This window comes from Lepisosteus platostomus, chromosome 1, assembly GCF_059453375.1.
Source record: "Lepisosteus platostomus isolate fLepPlt1 chromosome 1, fLepPlt1.hap1, whole genome shotgun sequence".
Lineage (NCBI taxonomy): Eukaryota > Metazoa > Chordata > Actinopteri > Semionotiformes > Lepisosteidae > Lepisosteus > Lepisosteus platostomus.
Genome location: NC_142611.1, coordinates 64,630,731 through 64,649,386, shown reverse-complemented (window position 1 = coordinate 64,649,386; position 18,656 = coordinate 64,630,731). Strand labels below are relative to the sequence as shown.

The window sequence follows — 18,656 nt, the reverse complement described above, 5'->3', positions numbered from 1 at the left end:
CAGGGTGAGTGCCCCCTGCTGGCCCCACTAACACCTCTTCCAGCAGCAACCTTAATTTCTCCCAGGAGGTCTCCCATCCAGGTACTGACCAGGCTCACACCTGCTAAGCTTCAGAGGGCTGCCAGTTGTGAGTTGCAGGATTTATATCGCGGCTGGGCAGCCATTTGGGGCAGATCTGGAAATTTGCTTTCATATCAAATGGCATTTGTAACTGTATCAACTCTGTACCCCGATGTTCAGAACTGCCCTCAGTCGGGTCCGCAGACGGAAATGCAGCCCACCAGACCCGCAGAATGAAGAAGCCTGTAGCTGCTCGAACACGGAACGGGGCGTGGCTACACCTGGGTGGAGCCAAACGTTTATCCCCGCCCATCGCGAGTTCTCATTGGCAGAGCGAGAAATCTGTCGCTGCGGGACACGGGCGGGGCTACACATGGGTGGAGCTGAGCGTTTGGCCTTGCCCGTCTCAAGAGTTTTCTTCGGCAGCTCTTGCCCGAATCCCTTTCTGAGTTCTAATAAAACGCGGACAGATCAGGAGAATAACATAGCGGTAAGGAAAGTTGCACATTTTAATGATCTTTTACTGGATAAAACTCTCGCCAGGCTACTTTTTAATGTTTCCCTTAAACCATAAACCGAAGGCAGTGCTCCGGACAAGTGGACAAGTGGGCGGGGCTGAATACGTGACAAGAATGGGAATACAATTCTAATTTCTTAAAAAAGACTGTTTAGCTCTGTCCATATCTTTATCCCCGCCCCGTGTTCTGCTGCGAGGGGTACTTAGCGGATGCTCGTCGGGGGCGTGTCTGATATAGGCCACTCCCACGGTGGGCGGGTCCGTTACAGACACGTGTCTGTTCATCGTCAATTGAGTAATCGGAAATATCGTCCGGTAGAACCCAGAGAGGCTTTTGTGTGCTGAAGCTATTGGAAACAGAACCCTTGAAGTCGGATATTTTTGGTACTCAGGGCTGAAAATAAATAAGCATACAGATCAAATAAGTCTTCAATTAGCGTTGGAGCCCCTGAGCTCAGCTGGAAATGAATCCGGCAGACAGCGTTCCGGCAGGAGGAGTTAATGAAACAATTATCTTGAAATTAAATGTCTTTACTTCTGGTGAGATATTGTGTCTCATAGTGGCAAAAGAAGATAAGAAATAATTTGTAGACAAAATATCTTTTTTTTCACCAGAGGAGTATAAAAAGTATTGCTTACCAGTGAGATCAGTCTTGCAGTTGCACTCTGAGGCCATGATGGTGGGACAGTCGTGCAGATTTCGTTCTCGGATCGGATCCAGACGTTTTCTTTATCTTATTTACTTTTTCCTCGCTTGTATACCGAGGCGCACCGACTCGATACAGAACAGACAGCGAGGCAGGGAACGGGGATAATCACCCGGATGACGTCAGCGCACGATCAATAGGGATGGTACAAACCCCGCCCCCGGCGGGATCGGGTGATCTGAGCACGGGGACAAGGGTGCACAAGGGTGAAATCCCAGGGTGAAACAACGTGATACTTCTCGAGAGAGAGGTTATTGCAGGACAGCGCGAGGCAGCCGCGGAGAAAAAAATAATAAACATCCAGATTTCTTTTCCTCTTCTACCCTAAAAAGGGGGGAGTTAGAAAATAATCGACCGAGAAACTGGATGAAGAAGTTTGCCGTCCGAGAAGCGATTAACCCGTGTGCTTCTGTTCACAAAACAAACGCCCTTTGTGTCGATTTGTTAAGTTCTCGGATCTTAATAAGAAAACTATAGTTGTGCGTCTAATTGAATAAACCCATACCACGGTCTGGGAACTGGTCAGAAAATTAATTCAATTATTTCTAAAGTTCAATTAGCTTCCATTATTCAATTATTTCTAAAGTTCAATTGGCTTTCTAACACCGGCTTTGTGACCCCGCACACCCGCAGGTTCCCGCAGAGTTCTGCTGTCGTGTCTGAAGCCTTAATTGACCTGCTAATTGATTGAAACGCTCTGCTCTCGGGTCCTGAACGCGGCGGAGGTAGCCTTATTAACGACTGCGCTTCACCTTCACCAGCTAGGCGCCCAGTCAGTCCTCAGCTCCTCTCGGACTGCTCGCCCACCGCCGGGGTACCTGGGGGGGGGGGCACAGCCGGGCTCTGTGGCCGAGGAGAGACTGGTTAGGATCCGAAGGCTTGTGTCTCCGCTGCCACTTGTGCTGTAACTTGTGTAACTTGTGCTGCGCGCCACTGCAAAACCGTATCGTCCCAGGATAAATGGTAGCCATCCCTTTCCTTACCTCTTCCAATTCGGAGTCGCAGGGCGCTGGAGCCTGTCCTGGCAAGCAACGGGCACAAGGCAGGGTACACCCCGGACAGGACGCCAGTCCATCACAGGGCACACCGACACAGACACACGCACTTTCATTAAGTCGTGTTAAAACGGAGGTGGGAAGTTTTCAAGTTGTTTTTTTTAACAGCTCTTTCCAGGCTTAAACCTCAGAACGGCGCTCTAAATCCTCGCGATGTCTTTAAGAGAGAAAAAAATAAAGATTGGAAAAACTCTGCTCGAGTCTTTGGCACAACGCCGTGCACTTTTTTTTAGGAATTAGAAAAAAGGGGGAAAGCAGACCCAGAGTTCTAAATCGGCAACCAATGATTGTTTTAAATATCCCCTAATTACACTGGACGAGATGAGAATGACGGCTTTGGAAACGCAAGTATCTAACTTTCAGGGCGAAAACGACTGCGATAAACTGTAGGCGCAATAAGGCGCGCTTTGCTTAACTTGCATCAACACGTATTATGGAAAAACAGCACCATGCCTTAAAATGGCTATAAATGCGCTTACAGAAAATCCTTGATCGGTCTTTTGACCTTTGAATGTATGAGATTAGCGAAAAAGCACATTGCTGCGTACACCTAAGACGAGAAGCTAATGGAAGGCTGCACCCGCCTGTTCACTCGTGTCTATTCCGCTATTGTACGCTAGGGGTCTCCACCCCGCTCTGACAGACGCTGGACGGTGCTGTAGACTGGGCATTCGTGACACTGCTGGTCACGCCTTCACGGGATAAACTGAGGAATAAGCAAAGGTTTATTCAACGGTTCAGCTGTTCATCTGTTCCAACAATATAGGCAATATCATACCATATAGGCACAACATTTACACCCGCAGAAGGCTCCACAGCCCAAACGTTGTTTCTTTTCTTCTCTTTTCAGCCTGGAACTAACCTTTACTTGTTCCTGCAGCTCCCTGCTTAAAACTGAGGAATGGCAGTCCTTGGGGTTTGGTACGGAGTGCTAATATCGGTCTTGGATTTGCTGTGTGGAAAAGTGGCAAGGGATTCCGCGCATTCAAATCTTGAAATCAACTTTGTTGCAAGTAGCAAAAACAAAACAAGGGCTCTCCTCCCCTTGAGTGGGGCTGCTGTGTGTCACCCAGGTGGGGCTGCACTCCAGGGGGTGGGACGTGGCTCCCCTCCTGCATGTTAAGGCCTGGAGATCCTTGGGGATAGAAAAACTCTGAAAACACAAGCAATTCTGTTTGCTGTGCCCAACGCCAGCCTCTGGCCGTTTGCCTGGATGTGACATTTATCCAGATCTCTTATTTTAGTTCGTCTCTTCTCCAACATCTGCTAATCCTCCTCATTCTGCAACATCTGCAAACCTGGCAGGCTCACTTATTAAAAATGCCTACATAGGGTTCATCTTCCCGTTTGCTCAGCGGGTCATTCGTGACCCGAAGGGACTTCACTGGCCTGAGGGAAGGTAGATTCTCCACTAGCAGGTGAAACAAAATGGCATATCGCAGGCAAGATGCATCTCAATTCAGCCCAGCGGGGAATCTCCTTCTTAAAGATTGTGAACCTGGAGGCAGCACACATGCAGGGAAATGTGCACATTTTTATTGTGAACGGGTTAATGAAAAAGGAGGACAGAAAAAGGGGTGAAAGTTCTCGTCTAGTCTAATAGTGGAGAGCTACAGAGATCTGTACTGGGACCACTGGTCTTCCTAATGTGCATCAATGATCGAGATTCTGGTATAGTCAGTAAAGTTGTCATGTTTGCCCAAGGTGCCAAATAAAGAGACACAGCAAGATAAAATTCGTGACTGGGAAACACCAGGAAACTGACAAGTTTAATCTAGACAAGGGCAGGGTGTTGCACACAGGCAGCAAAACCACGAACAAAACAAAGTGGGGAATAACTGAGCTAGAGAAGGCTACTTATGGAAAAAGACTCAGGTGTTTTTATTGACACATTGATTACATCTTCTAGATTAAGGGAAAGCTATGAAAAAGGCAACAAAATGTTAGTGTGTGTTTATATATATAAAAAAGTCCAGAAAATGGCTTTTGCAGTAATAAAGCCTCAGGTAGAATATTGTAGACTTATGGTCATTACAGTATGGAAAAGATTGCTGCACTGGTGTCTGTCCAGAGAAGAGTAACCAGGTGTAGTCTGTGGCTGAAGGGACTGAACCTTTTTGATCTTGGACAAAAAAGACTACAAGCAGACTTTGTACAAGTATTCAAAGTCAACGCAGAGGGGTCAGGGGTTCAGTGTCAACACTGAATCACAAACCAGAGGACCAGTGCCAACGACGTGGAAGTGCACTTAAAACTGAGAACAGAAGTTGCTTCTTTATACAAAGGGTGGCAGGAGCAGGGAACAAGCTGCCCATCCATGTGGCTGAAGCCGATTCCCCGGTTTCTTTCCAGAAACAGCCGGATCAGATCCTCGGAACGATAAGCTGGTGATGTCGGGGTCTCCTCCCCTGTTTGTCAGGAGGGCTCCAGGAGGAAGTCGAAGGCCTCGGGGTGCAGGGGCGAGCCGTCCTGGGACAGCAGGGCGTGCAGGCGCGCCGCGGTGGCGCCCCGCTTCTCCCGCGTCCTCCAGGCGCGCAGCATGGCGAAGACGCGCTCGCAGTGGGCGTGCGGGTTCTCCTCCGCGCAGTGCTCCAGCCGCGCGCTGGGCAGCCCCAGCAGCAGCCGCCCCACCTGCTTCCACTCGTGGCCCACCTGGGAGGCCAGCTGCATCAGCTGCCGCTCCGACACCAGCGCCGCGCCTGCAGGGAGACCGGGCGCCGTGAGCGGGGGGGGACTAACCACTGCTTCCTGCTCGGGGTCTCAGGGCAGCAGAAGCCTATCCCAGCAGGCAACAGGCACAAAGCGGGGTCTTTTGTGGGCAGGACACCAGTCCGTCAGGGGCCACACACAGACACAAGGGCCAACTCTCCCGGGAGCCACTTTGGACTGTGGGAGGAAACCCACACGAACACAGGGACAACATACAAACTCCACACGGACAGCACCCCAGGAGGGCCCCAGTTCTGGCTGGCAGCAATTGCTTACCACTGTGCCACCGTGCCACCCAGTAAGACACCAGTGAAGCATACACTCTCCCAAGCTGCAGCTCAGAAAATATTTGTGGTGCAAAGTCACTCACCACCCTTGTAGGGGGACTAAGAGCCACTTGATTATATCAGTGTAGTGCGCTATATCTCTAAAAAAAAAAAAAAAAAGCCCCTTAAATGCTACATTCAACACAAATGTGGTGGGCTTCATTGTTTGTGCTGTTTGCAGGGAGACCGACCTCACGCAGCTGGGAGCCGCAGAGAGAAAGTGGTCTGTTGCTGGCCACCAGAGGGCGGTAGAGGGCAGAGAGTGAATCATTCAGCTTAGGGAAGCTGCACTGAGAAGATGGAGCTGATTGGAGCAGGGGTCAGGGGTTAGGGTGAGGTATGAAGGTGCTGATTGGAGCAGGGGTCAGGGGTTAGTGGGAGGTATGAAGGCGCTGATTGGAGCAGGGGTCAGGGGTTAGTGGGAGGTATGAAGGCGCTGATTGGAGCAGGGGTCAGGGGTTAGGGTGAGGTATGAAGGTGCTGATTGGAGCAGGGGTCAGGGGTTAGGGTGAGGTATGAAGGTGCTGATTGGAGCAGGGGTCAGGGGTTAGTGGGAGGTATGAAGGCGCTGATTGGAGCAGGGGTCAGGGGTTAGTGGGAGGTATGAAGGCGCTGATTGGAGCAGGGGTCAGGGGTTAGTGGGAGGTATGAAGGTGCTGATTGGAGCAGGGGTCAGGGGTTAGGGTGAGGGATCAGGGTGCTGATTGGAGCAGGGGTCAGGGGTTAGGGTGAGGGATCAGGGTGCTGACTGGAGCAGGGGTCAGGGGTTAGTGGGAGGTATGAAGATGCTTATTGGAGCAAGGGTTAGGGGGACGGATGAGGGTGCAGATTGGAGCAGGGGTCAGGGGTTAGGGTGAGGGATCAGGGTGCTGACTGGAGCAGGGGTCAGGGGTTAGTGGGAGGTATGAAGGTGCTTATTGGAGCAAGGGTTAGGGTGAGGGATGAGGGTGCAGATTGGAGCAGGGGTCAGGGGTTAGGATAGGGGAACAAAGCTCTTTCTCCCAGATTTTCTCTAAGAAGGGACCATCTGGGACAAGGAGTGTTGCACTCTCCTTCCAACGACTGAAACCCTCCCAGTTTATTTTCTGATGTTCAGGCCTTGTGGAAAGGTAGTATGAAGTCTTTTGATCCCCTCCGTTTCCTTTTTCTTTCTTTCCATCTCTGTCCAGTTGGGGTTGCTCTCCAGTCCTGTGGCCTCCAGCACATCCAGCCCGTGCTGTAGGAAGTGTGCCACCAGGTGAGTCCTCCTTTCCCGCTGGTTCCGGATGTTGTACCTGTGTTGTGCCAGTCGGGTTCGGATGGAGTTACCTGTTTCCCCCACATAGGTCACCCCACACGTTTTGCACTGGATGCCATAGACAGCATTATTGGTGTTTTCTGAAAGCGCCCTTTGCAACTGGAAGATTTCTTTGGTTTTGTTGTTTTGGATCGTTGTTTTCTGTTTGAAGTGTTTGGCTTTTGGTGTATTTGATCTGTTTTAGTTTGCTTTGGACTAAATAATCCTGTAGGTTTTTGTTTTTTCTATATGCAGATATGGTTTTGTGTTCCCTCAGTAGGTTTGTGTTTTCTAATATCGTGGCGAATGTAGACTTTAGTTTTTGGTTGGTTATTACGCTGAGTTGGGAGTATGTTGTGATGAGGGGTATTATTTTGCTGTCATCAGGTGTTTTTCTGTTTAGAAATTTGTGCCACATTTTTGAGGAAACTTCGTGTGTATCCTCTCGGGCGTAGAGCTTGGAAGAGTGTGTATTTGGCTTCCTCAAAGTCTTGTTGTGTGCAGATTTTGTGGAAGCGTAGGAGATGTGATTTTACCAGTCCTTTGAAAGGATGTTTTGGGTGGAAGATGTCTTTGTGCAGTAAGCCGTGTGTGTCCGTGTCCTTGAAATATACCTTGATGTCCAGTTTGCCTGTGTTGTTGAAGGAGGAACCCTTGTATGTGGTGGTGTCTAGGAAGTCTATGTGGTTTTCATGCTTGGTGTATTTGAGTTTAATGGACCTGTGGTGTGTGTTGAGGGTGTTAATGAATTCTTGAAAGGCCTGTGGGCCGTGCGTCCAGGTTCCCCAGATGTCGTCGAGGTACCTGAAATAGTGTGTAGGTTTGTGTGTGCATTTTGGGAATACTGTGGCTTCCCAATGGGCCTTATAAATGTCAGCATAGGCTGGAGCAAAGCGTTTCCCCATAGCAGTTCCTTTTATTTGTAAGTAGTATTGCTCTTCGAATTCAAAATCGTTTTTGTTGAGGCTGATTTCCAATAGCTTCAGAATTTGTGTTTCTGGTCTGTTGCGGTCAGGGAATTTGAGAAAGCACTCCCGGACTGCTTTCAGTCCCTCCGTAGTTTCAATGTTGGTGTATAAACTGTCAATGTCAATGGTGAACAGGAAGGCTTCCTGTTGTATTGTAGCATTTTTGACTTTGGCTACAAAGTCATAGGTGTCTTTGTTGTAACTTGGGTGGTGTTTAGAAATGGGGTTGAGGAAATGGTCTAGATATTCTGCTATTCTGTAGGATTTACTGTTGCAGTCGGACACTATGGGCCTCCCAGGTGGAATTTCGTAGGGGAGCGGCCATGTTTCTGGGGCTTTATGAATTTTTGGGAGGAGGTAGAATATCCTCGGTCGTGGCGATTTCTCTCCTCTTAGGTAGAATGCCTGTTTTTTTTGTTAGGTGTTTTAGTTCAACCAGAGTTTGTAGGATTTGCCCTGTTTCTAGTGCTGTTTGTTAGTACAGCGGTACTTCCAAAGTAGTATAGTGTTCCTGATTATTTAATTGTCTGTGTGCTTCTGCAATGTATTGTTCTCTATCCATGATAACTATTGCACTCCCTTTGTCTGCTGGTTTTATGACTATATGTTTGTTTTCCTTTAAATGTTTTAAGGCTATGGTTTCCTCCTTAGTTATGTTGTGTGAGTCCCTGTATGGTTTCGTAGAATTCTGTTGTCCTCTTGAGTTATTTCCTGGATTTCTGGTGGCAGTTGGTTTTCCCCTGGTTCCCAACTGGATTTAGGCAGGAAGGGAACCCTTTCTGTGTCAGTGTCTTTATCCTCAAAGAAGGCGGTCAGTTTAAGGCGACGATGGTATTGTCGGATTTCGCTTTTCAGTCTGGTTTTCTGACCTTTCTTTGTCCCTACTGTGGGGACAAATGATAAGCCCTTATTGAGTTGTTCAGTTGTGGGGTGGAAGTTGTTGCTTAGATTTACAATATTTTTGTTGTTCTTGTCCCCCTCCTGTTCTGTGGCTTTGGGGCTTACCAGTTTAAATGTTGTGACCAGTGGTCTAGCATTTTTTGAGCTGTTGCGGTGGTCCAGTGAATTCCATCTCTTTCTGTCTTGAAAAGGGCTTCTTCCAGTTTGGGGAGGTATGGCATGTTTTGCTGTATGTGATTGTTAATTGTGTCCAGGTTTTTCCTGAATCCTGGTTCCAGGTCTCTGGAGTAATTAATCAGTGGGATGTATATTTCTGCAGCTGGGAAGGTTCCCTTAGCTTCCCGTAGCATCTGCTGTAGTTGTTTGATAGCTGTTTCCTTTGCTTTTTGTGCCTTGTTATTGATTCCAAAGGATAGAATGATTTTCTCCACTCCTGTGTTCCGGGGGGTGTGTTGTAGGAGGTTTGCTGCATTGTAAAATGATGCTCCTGGGTAGCTTTCTATCTGTAGATCTGGATTTTCATAGGGGGGTATTCTTGATAAATTGGAGTCCCCTATGCAGAGCCAGCATTTGTGGGTTTCCAGCTTCCAGTCCATTAGCTTTCTTGTGGTCTTCTCATGTCGGTGTGGTCGGTATCTTGGTTGGGCTGGTGGTGGTGTGGGGGGGTAATAGTCGGGGTCGGAGTCAGGGTTAGGATCAGGGTCGGGGTTAGGATCAGGGTTAATGTCAGGGTTAAGATTAGGGTTAGGGTTAGGATCAGGGTTAATTTCAGTGTTAGAATTAGGGTTAGGGTTAGGATCAGGATCAGGGTTAATGTCAGGGTTAGGGTAGGGGAACAAAGCTCTTTCTCCCAGATTTTCTCTAAAAAGGGACCATCTGGGACAAGGAGTGTTGCACTCTCCTTCCAACGACTGAAACCCTCCCAGTTTATTTTCTGATGTTCAGGCCTTGTGGAAAGGTAGTATGAAGTCTTTTGATCCACTCCGTTTCCTTTTTCTTTCTTTCCATCTCTGTCCAGTTGGGGTTGCTCTCCAGTCCTGTGGCCTCCAGCGCTTCCAGCCCGTGCTGTAGGAAGTGTGCCACCAGGTGAGTCCTCCTTTCCCGCTGGTTCCGGATGTTGTACCTGTGTTGTGCCAGTCGGGTTCGGATGGAGTTACCCGTTTCCCCCACATAGGTCACCCCGCACGTTTTGCACTGGATGCCATAGACAGCGTTATTGGTGTTTTCTGAGAGCGCCCTTTGCAACTGGAAGATTTCTTTGGTTTTGTTGTTTTGGATCGTTGTTTTCTGTTTGAAGTGTTTGGCTTTTGGTGTATTTGATCTGTTTTGTACAGGTTTTAGTTTGCTTTGGACTAAATAATCCTGTAGGTTTTTGTTTTTTCTATATGCAGATATGATTTTGTGTTCCCTCAGTAGGTTTGTGTTTTCTAATATCGTGGTGAATGTAGACTTTAGTTTTTGGTTGGTTATTACGCTGAGTTGGGAGTATGTTGTGATGAGGGGTATTATTTTGCTGTCATCAGGTGTTTTTCTGTTTAGAAATGTTTGTGCCACATTTCTGAGGAAACTTCGTGTGTATCCTCTCAGGCGTAGAGCTTGGAAGAGTGTGTGTTTGGCTTCCTCAAAGTCTTGTTGTTGTGTGCAGATTTTGTGGAAGCGTAGGAGTTGTGATTTTACCAGTCCTTTGAAAGTATGTTTTGGATGGAAGCTGTCTTTGTGCAGTAAGCCGTGTGTGTCCGTGTCTTTGAAATATACCTTAATGTCCAGTTTGCCTGTGTTGTTGAAGGAGGAACCCTTGTATGTGGTGGTGTCTAGGAAATCTATCTGGTTTTCCTGCTTGGTGTATTTGAGTTTAATGGACCTGTGGTGTGTGTTGAGGGTGTTAATGAATTCTTGAAAGGCCTGTGGGCCGTGCGTCCAGGTTCCCCAGATGTCGTCGAGGTACCTGAAGTAGTGTGTAGGTTTGTGTGTGCATTTTGGGAATACTGTGGCTTCCCAATGGGCCATATAGATGTCAGCATAGGCCGGAGCAAAGCGCTTCCCCATAGCAGTTCCTTTTATTTGTAAGTAGTGATGCTCTTCAAATTCAAAATCGTTTTTGTTGAGGCTAATTTCCAATAGCTTCAGAATTTGGGTTTCTGGTCTGTTGCGGTCAGGGTATTTGAGAAACCACTCCCGGACTGCTTTCAGTCCCTCCGTAGTTTCAATGTTGGTGTATAAACTGTCAATGTCAATGGTGAACAGGAAGGCTTCCTGTTGTATTGTAGCATTTTTGACTTTGGCTACAAAGTCATAGGTGTCTTTGATGTAACTTGGGTGGTGTTTAGAAATGGGGTTGAGGAAATGGTCTAGATATTCTGCTATTCTGTAGGATTCACTGTTGCAGTCGGACACTATGGGCCTCCCAGGTGGAATTTCGTAGGGGAGTGGCCATGTTTCTGGGGCTTTATGAATTTTTGGGAGGAGGTAGAAGATCCTCGGTCGTGGTGATTCCTCTCCTCTTAGGTAGAATGCCTGTTTTTTTGTTAGGTGTTTTAGTTCAACCAGAGTTTGTAGGATTTGCCCTATTTCTAGTGCTGTTTGTTTGTACAGCGGTTCTTCCAAAGTAGTATAGTGTTCCTGATTATTTAATTGTCTGTGTGCTTCTGCAATGTATTGTTCTCTATCCATGATAACTATTGCACTCCCTTTGTCTGCTGGTTTTATGACTATATGTTTGTTTTCCTTTAAATGTTTTAAGGCTACGGTTTCCTCCTTTGTTATGTTGTGTGAGTCCCTGTATGGTCGGAGTTTCTGTAGAATTGTGTTGTCCTCTTGGATTATTTCCTGGATTTCTGGTGGCAGTTGGTTTTCCCTTGGTTCCCAACTGGATTTAGGCAGGAAGGGAACCCTTTCTGTGTCGGTGTCTTTATCCTCAAAGAAGGCGGTCAGTTTAAGGCGACGGTGGTATTGTCGGATTTCGCTTTTCAGTCGGGTTTTCTGACCTTTCTTTGTCCCTACTGTGGGGACAAATGATAAGCCCTTATTGAGGAGGTTTATTTGTTCAGTTGTGGGGTGGAAGTTGTTGCTTAGATTTACAATGTTTTTGTTGTTCTTGTCCCCATCTTGTTCTGCGGCTTTGGGGCTTACCAGTTTAAATGTTGTGACCAGTGGTCTAGCATTTTTTGAGCTGTTGCGGTGGTCCAGTGAATTCCATCTCTTTCTGTCTTGAAAAGGGCTTCTTCCAGTTTGGGGAGGTATGGCATGTTTTGCTGTATGTGATTGTTTATTGTGTCCAGGTTTTTCCTGAATCCTGGTTCCAGGTCTCTGGAGTAATTAATCAGTGGGATGTATATTTCTGCAGATGGGAAGGTTCCCTTAGCTTCCCGTAGCATCTGTTGTAGTTGTTTGATGGCTGTTTCCTTTGCTTTTTGTGCCTTGTTATTGATTCCAAAGGACAGAATGATTTTCTCCACTCCTGTGTTCCGGGGGGTGTGTTGTAGGAGGTTTGCTGCATTGTAAAATGATGCTCCTGGGTAGCTTTCTATCTGTAGATCTGGATTTTCATAGGGGGGTATTCTTGATAAATTGGAGTCCCCTATGCAGAGCCAGCGTTTGTGGGTTTCCAGCTTCCAGTCCGTTAGCTTTCTTGTGGTCTTGTCATGTCGATGTGGTCTGTATCTTGGTTGGGCTGGTGGTGGTGTGGGGGGGTAATAGTCGGGGTCGGAGTCAGGGTTAGGATCAGGGTCGGGGTTAGGATCAGGGTTGATGTCAGGGTTAAGATTAGGGTTAGGGTTAGGATCAGGGTCGGGGTTAGGATCAGGGTTAATGTCAGTGTTAGTATTAGGGTTAGGGTTAGGATCAGGGTCGGGGTTAGGATCGGGGTTAATGTCAGGGTTAGGATTAGGGTTGGGGATAAGGTTAGGGTTAGGGTTGGTGTCGGGGTTGGTGTTAACGTCAGTATAAGCGTTAGGGTTAGGGCTGAGGTTAGGGTCAGAGCTAGAGTCCTGGGAGAGGTGTACCCTGGTGGTGCTGTTTGGGATACAGATTCCAGTTAGGGTGTTTCTCATGGTTCCCTCTTGTCTTCTCTGCTCTCTTCGGATCCTTTGTGGCATGGCATAATTTCAGTGTTAGAATTAGGGTTAGGGTTAGGATCAGGATCAGGGTTAATGTCAGGGTTAGGATTAGGGTTGAGGTTAGGGTCAGAGCTAGAGTCCTGGGAGAGGTGTACCCTGGTGGTGCTGTTTGGGATACAGATTCCATTTAGGGTGTTTCTCATGGTTCCCTCTTGTCTTCTCTACTCTCTTCGGATCCTTTGTGGCATGGGGATCGGGGGAAATATCTGATCCGGCTGGCGTGGGGCCAGATTTCTGGGTTGGATGTCTGTTTTCCCAGTGTCTCCTCGCTGGTTCTGGATGGGATTCTGCCTGGGTCACGTTGTATGTCTCTTCTGAGCCATTTACCTCTTCCCTGGTTAGTGTGCTGAGTATTTGGAATCTGTTTGGAGACGTGGGGGTAGTGGATTCCTTGTTGCTAAGTGTAGCAGTAATCATAGCTTGTGTATGGTCCAACGTGTAGTTCTGTATTTTCCTCCCATAATTCTTCTTTGCCCAGCTGGAGGCAACCGCGAAAGCTTGTTCCCAGCGGGGAAGCTCCAGGTCCTCCAGTCGTCTGGAGAGATGTGTGAGGGTTTCCTCGTAGTGCTCTTCGAGGACCTGCAGTGTGGTGTGGAGCCAGTTTTTGGCATTGCTTACTAGCTTTAAACATGTGAGTTCGGTTGGGTTGGCCGGTCTCATGAGGTGCTTGAGTTCCTCTGTCGTAGGCTGGCGGGTGTCTGGTTCTCCCCTCCGGAAACTGCTGTGTTTTGTAGGTGGTGGACTGTTTGGATCATTTTGTAGATGATCCTGGTTCCTTGTTGGAAGGTATCCTGTCTGTTTGACGTGTTTGATGTGGCATGGTTTGGTGTGTAGGCGGTGTGGGCAGCGGTGTGGAGGGCGAGGGATGAGGGTGCTTATTGGAGCAGGGGTCAGGGGTTAGGGCGAGGGATGAGGGTGCTGATTGGAGCAGGGGTTAGGGTGAGGGATGAGGGTGCTGATTGGAGCAGGGGTCAGGGGTTAGGGTTAAGGGTGCTGATAAAGGGCTGGGGATAAAAGCTTTGTTAAAGAAGCAGGGGTCAGGGTTGGGATGTTCCCAGAGATCGGTGTAGCAGAGGACAGCTCCAGGATATTCATCCCTACCTTCAGTGGACATCAGTCTGAATTGTGGTTGCACCCCTGGCCAATGGGAAGAAAAGAGAGGGGCTGCCCAGCCAGAAGAGTCTGGGAAGCTGTGCTCCGATATTGAGGATACCATCATGATTTACTAGGCGCTACACTGAAAGGTCTCCACTAGGTGGAAGCAAAACTCCATAGTTGAAAAACAGTTGGAAAAAGCAGAGCAGGGATAAGAGATTGAATGCAATTGGACACTCGCCTCTCTACAGAGCCTCTCAGCACAGCGAAACTCACTCTGGGCCGGTCAGCACCGGCCGACGTCTGCGAACCCCTCCCATCACCCAGATCTCCTCAGTCAAGGTGGACTCACCATCCCCTGGCTTCTCCTCCGCGCCGGAAGTCACCTCTTCAATTTTCCTTTTCAGTTGGGCTTTTGTCTGCACTGTGAAAATATGTATACATGGTTTTTGACTCACATAAAACTTGACTTGTCCCTTCAGGCAGCTGAAAGAGTTTTAAACCATCGGTTCCAGAGGTCTTACTTGTATTTCGTTCAGCGTTATTCCTGCTCTCCAGAACACAAGGGTGAAATGAGCTGATTCACCAGCAGACTTTGTGACTCCTGTTGAGTTTTGAAAAGTCTAGTATAACTGATTACTCATACAGGTGCTCTTTATTGTTTTATTATTAGTTGTTTTATGCATCCATCCATTTTCTAACTAATTCAGGGTCAATTCAATTCAGCGTCAGGGGGGAGCTGGGGCCTATCCCAACAAGTAATGAGCATGAGGCAGAATAGACCTGGACAGGACGCCAGTCCATCACAGGACAGACACACACCCTTGAACCAGGGCCAGTTTTCCTAGACAATTAACCTACCATTATGACTTTATACTGGGGGAGGAAACCCAGGTGAACACAGGGAGAACATGCAAACTCCACACAGACAGCACTCCAGGAATTGAACCCCGGGCCCCAGAGCTGCCACCCTGTGTGGTGTATTTCCTCTGTCGTCTTCTTAGAAATTCATCTGGAGGTCACGTGTTGCACAGCCTTGTTGGAGACTTCTAAAGGTTGTAAGTGTCCGGTGAGCAGAGGCCTGCTAATGGCAGAGTGTAATTTACAGGAGCCTGGCCAACAGCCCACATAGGCAGACAGTCACCCTGTGGTCAGTGGAGACGCAGACTGCGATATGTGGGGTGAAAGGGCGTGCCTACCTGCCCCCAGCTGCTCCTGCTCCGGCTCCTCGGTGAGGAAGGACAGTCTGGGATACGTGTCCTGCACGCTCCGGTCCTGCAGCAGCTCCACGAGCCGCGAGCAAGGGGCCTGGCCTTTATCGAGCGCGCAGTCCAGCAGGTCCCTGACCTTCTCCGAGGGGTCGCCGAGGGCTTTGATCCGCCGGTATTCCTGGTCGGACAGCAGGGACAGGGCTTGGGCGTGCTGCAGGACGAAGTCAGGGTCTGAGCTCAGCACCTCGATTAGTCTCGGCTTCCATCGCCGGAGCCGGCCCCCCGCTGGTGTGGGGTCAGCCATCACCTGCCCCTAGGACAGCACCTTTCAAAACAGAAGACAGGTCACAAGGTTACAGGAGGTGCCTCCTCCTGCCCATTTGATTCTGGTTAGTCATGTCGCCAGCACTGGTGGGGCTGAGAGTGACCCCTGACCCTGACATCTGACCTCTGGCCACACTGAGCCTTTATCCTGACCCCTAACAGCTGGTCACACTGGAAATGAGTCATGTGTCCTGACCCCTGGTCACCTTGGGACACGGTTCAAGAAAAAGCTTGTGGAGCGCTTTCAATCAGCACTGGAGGCATTACTGTACACAAAGGCTGGTAGGGGTGTGGAACAAGCTGCCCAGCCGTGCTGTCAAAGCTGATACCAGGGCTTCTTTCAAGAAACGGGTGGATAAGCTCTTCCAATCCGGACTGGGGGGGGCATTACTTTACACAAAGGCTGGTAGGGGTGTGGAACAAGCTGCTCAGCCGTGCTGTCAAAGCGGGGGCTTCTTTCAAGAAACAGGTGGATGAGATCCACTGATCAGTTACCAAACGGCCCAGGTGGGCTGATTGGCTCCTCTAGTTTGTGACCCCTTTTCTGTCCTGATGCGACAGTCAGTGTATCTGGACTTTCGGACAGCTGTCGATAAAGCCACCACACCCCTTCCCAGAACCGCAGGAATTCAAGGCAGCACGAGCTCCGGGATAAAGACCCAGCAGGACGAGGTCCGCTTTCACGATGCCCAGCCCACAAACGGTCACCATGGCGTGAGTCACTTCCAGCAATTGATCGAGGCGACACAGGGGCAGCCAACGGAACGCCCTCTTTCATCCCCTGAGAATTAATCGCAGGCAATCCACGAGTCAGACACATGCTCCATGATCATCCGTTCATTTTCTCATCCGCTTCTTCCAGTTCAGGGTTGAGGGAGAGCCCGGTCTTATCCCAGCAAGCAGTGGGCACAAGGCAGGGTACATCTTGGACAGGACGCCAGTCCATCACAGGACACACGCACTCCCACCAGGTTTAATCACCCCCAGAATCCAATTACAACACCAGCAAGTAAGCATGTCTTTGGACTGTGGGAGGAAACCCATGGGAACATGGGGAGAGCATGCAGACTCCACACAGACAGCACCTCAGAGTTTGTTTGGGAGGTAAGGGGGTACAGTGGACCCCCCCTTGCTCTGTAGAGCCAGAGCACCAGGAAACTTTCCAGTAGTGTAACCTAACAGGTCTTTCCCCAGCGGCAGAACAGCAGCTAGGGGTCACCGAAATTATCCAAGTCTCAGAAGAGAGAAAACACTGGCTGTCCTGACATGAACCGACTCCCCTGCTCCATCAGGAGGAGAAATGTCTCCCCACTAAGACTGTCACCGCGAGAGTCCTCGGCCGACCTCGCCTCAGGTGTGGTAGGTCTGACGATCACCGCTGTTCAGGTGTCGTCATCAGTCATCGGAAAGGTTATATACCAGGGCAGGCCACTTGACTCACCTAGCCCGTTTGGGAGTTACTAGGTGATGGGTTACTTAGTCTGCGCACGATCTAAAAAAAAAAAAAGTCGTTCATTCATTGGTACGGAACCCTATTAGCGCCGCGGAGAAAGAAAATACTTGTTGCGTTTCAAGAAGATAGGATTGTGTTATGATATACTGCCGCTAACACATCGCCACCAAGAGGAATCCTCATAAATACATCACTGTTGGCTACGGCAGCAATTTGTGTGCCGTCTCGGGATTGCTTGTGGTTTTGTTTCGCATTCCCGCGTTTCCTTGCGTTCATGTCTATGTAAACCCACACAGAAGTCAGCTCCCTTCGGTTGTGTAATTGCAAATTCAAACGTGTTTGATCTAAGCCCAGGCTAAAAACCTCTGGGGGTTTTGATGCTTAAATATTCACCGCTCGCCCAACAGTAACAGTAAACCGACGGTAGGTATAAGTCGTAAGTGTATTCTGTTCTGTTAGAAAGATTAAGCCGCGCCGTTTCCACGTTTCTGCAGTTTCACAGAGCATCGAGCACAGCCCTGTCTTTTCTGCGCTAAACCCAGGAATACTCAATGGCAGTCATACACCCTGTACACAACAGACGGTATACGTGCTCCTTTATAGTAATGAAACTCCACAAAGAGGAGTGTGACCGCGTTCTTGTGTTAATAAAGTTCGAGCAGGTGTCGCACCCGAAGGCTCCACGGCCAAACGTCGTCTGTTTTCCTTTCAGCAGGGAGTAAATGTTTACCCGTTCTCTTGTTAATGACAATGCTGCTTTGCGTGGGATAATACTGTTGTGTATATAGTGTAACGCATACGGCCAACAGGGTGTGTAAGAGCCGGCTTACCAGAGCGGTGACGTCGCCGCCCTTCCCTGTGATAGCAGGACCACAGCCCCTGGGCTGTGAAGAGATCTCTCTTTAACTCACCGGGCTGGGTCCCTGCTGAGTGACACGGGAGTCCCGGGTTCGAGCCCCCGACGGTGGGGGACCGACCTAATGCGGCAAGGGCACCCGCCTGAACCCCCGTAGCGTTACAATATATATAGCTGCTGGATACAAACTCACAACTACCAAACCTGCCGCTAAGTGCAGAGCAGGCGCTGTGACGTCAGGACGACGAACACGGAACTCGAAACGCGGTTGTACTGTGGCGAGGGCGCGAGAGCAAAGCGAGCGCACATCGCTGTCATGTCCGCCAAGCGCAGCGACGCGCTTCCTCGTCTGGCTCCAGATCAGCGATGGCGAGGGGTCACGTTCAAACTTCTAAACGCTGTGCTGGCGCGAACGGCGGGCTGCGGGGTCGCCAAGACGACGCCAGCCCCAGCACATTCACAAACCTGTCACCGTCGGTGCAACAACAACAACAACAACAACAACACGGTCGCCACCGCAGAAAAAAAACAAAACACAAAAACAACCCCCAGTTCCCGCGCAAGTCGCATTCCCAGCTCGAGCTGCAGAACTACGGCTCTCCGACCTGCTTCCTGTTCCTAGTTTTCTAGGGATGCCCACGAGCTGGGAGGGGGAGGATTTATTTCCTCACCCGCCGCGCTGTTTCGCTTTCCTAGCTCCTGCCTAGCCGGCGGCAATGAGTGAAACCGGTGAGGCAACCGCTCCAGGCCGGTGATGACGGAGTTTCAGGCCGGAGTCGGTTCGCAGGGTGCAGGGGAAGCCCCAGGTGCCGCGCAGGGAATCCCGGTGAAGTTCGGCAGCGGTTGTGTGACGTCACAAACGGGGCTGCGTCCCAGGAAGGAAAGTGGCGATTGTAGATGATAGAGTTGTTTATCTTTATTTTTTAAAATGATGCCAGAGGTATTCGAAGTGTTGTTGAAGGAAAAGTGTTTTTTTTTTGTTAAAAATGAGTGCTGATTTTTATTTTATACAGAAGGACTGATTTCCTTCATGGTTTTATAATTGTGTTTTTTTCATGGATGGTGTGGAAAAGGATTAGAAAGA

At 49.2% G+C, this 18,656-nt stretch overlaps 2 protein-coding genes and 1 long non-coding RNA gene across 11 annotated transcripts in view; 1 reads left to right on the top strand and 2 right to left on the bottom strand.

Annotated features, from left to right (window-relative positions):
• csad (cysteine sulfinic acid decarboxylase) overlaps window positions 1-1,396 on the bottom strand; it is a 20,363-nt gene extending 18,967 nt beyond the window's left edge. The window contains exon 1 of the mRNA XM_088633530.1: window positions 1,217-1,396. Coding sequence (XP_088489656.1) covers window positions 1,217-1,253 — 37 coding nt within the window. The 5' untranslated portion in view covers window positions 1,254-1,396. The remainder of the gene's footprint in view (window positions 1-1,216) is intronic.
• On the top strand, window positions 411-18,656 carry LOC148678438 (uncharacterized). Its single transcript, XR_015939161.1, has 3 exons — window positions 411-550; window positions 6,544-6,611; window positions 18,269-18,656. It is a non-coding gene; the product is annotated as an uncharacterized LOC148678438 (long non-coding RNA).
• LOC148678439 (uncharacterized) lies at window positions 4,075-18,375 on the bottom strand. 9 transcript variants are annotated; one of them, XM_088633538.1, is made up of 5 exons: window positions 18,244-18,375; window positions 16,705-16,755; window positions 14,928-15,264; window positions 14,081-14,152; window positions 4,075-5,038 (listed from the first exon to the last, which is right to left on the bottom strand). In XM_088633538.1, the coding sequence occupies exons 3-5, from the start codon at window positions 15,241-15,243 to the stop codon at window positions 4,755-4,757; spliced, it is 672 nt and encodes a 223-aa protein (XP_088489664.1). In that variant the 5' UTR covers window positions 15,244-15,264; window positions 16,705-16,755; window positions 18,244-18,375; the 3' UTR covers window positions 4,075-4,754. The 9 variants fall into 9 exon arrangements, with proteins under 9 accessions (XP_088489664.1, XP_088489665.1, XP_088489660.1 ...); XM_088633539.1 differs by having other exon boundaries at window positions 18,178-18,316; XM_088633534.1 differs by lacking the exon at window positions 18,244-18,375 and adding an exon at window positions 17,547-18,171.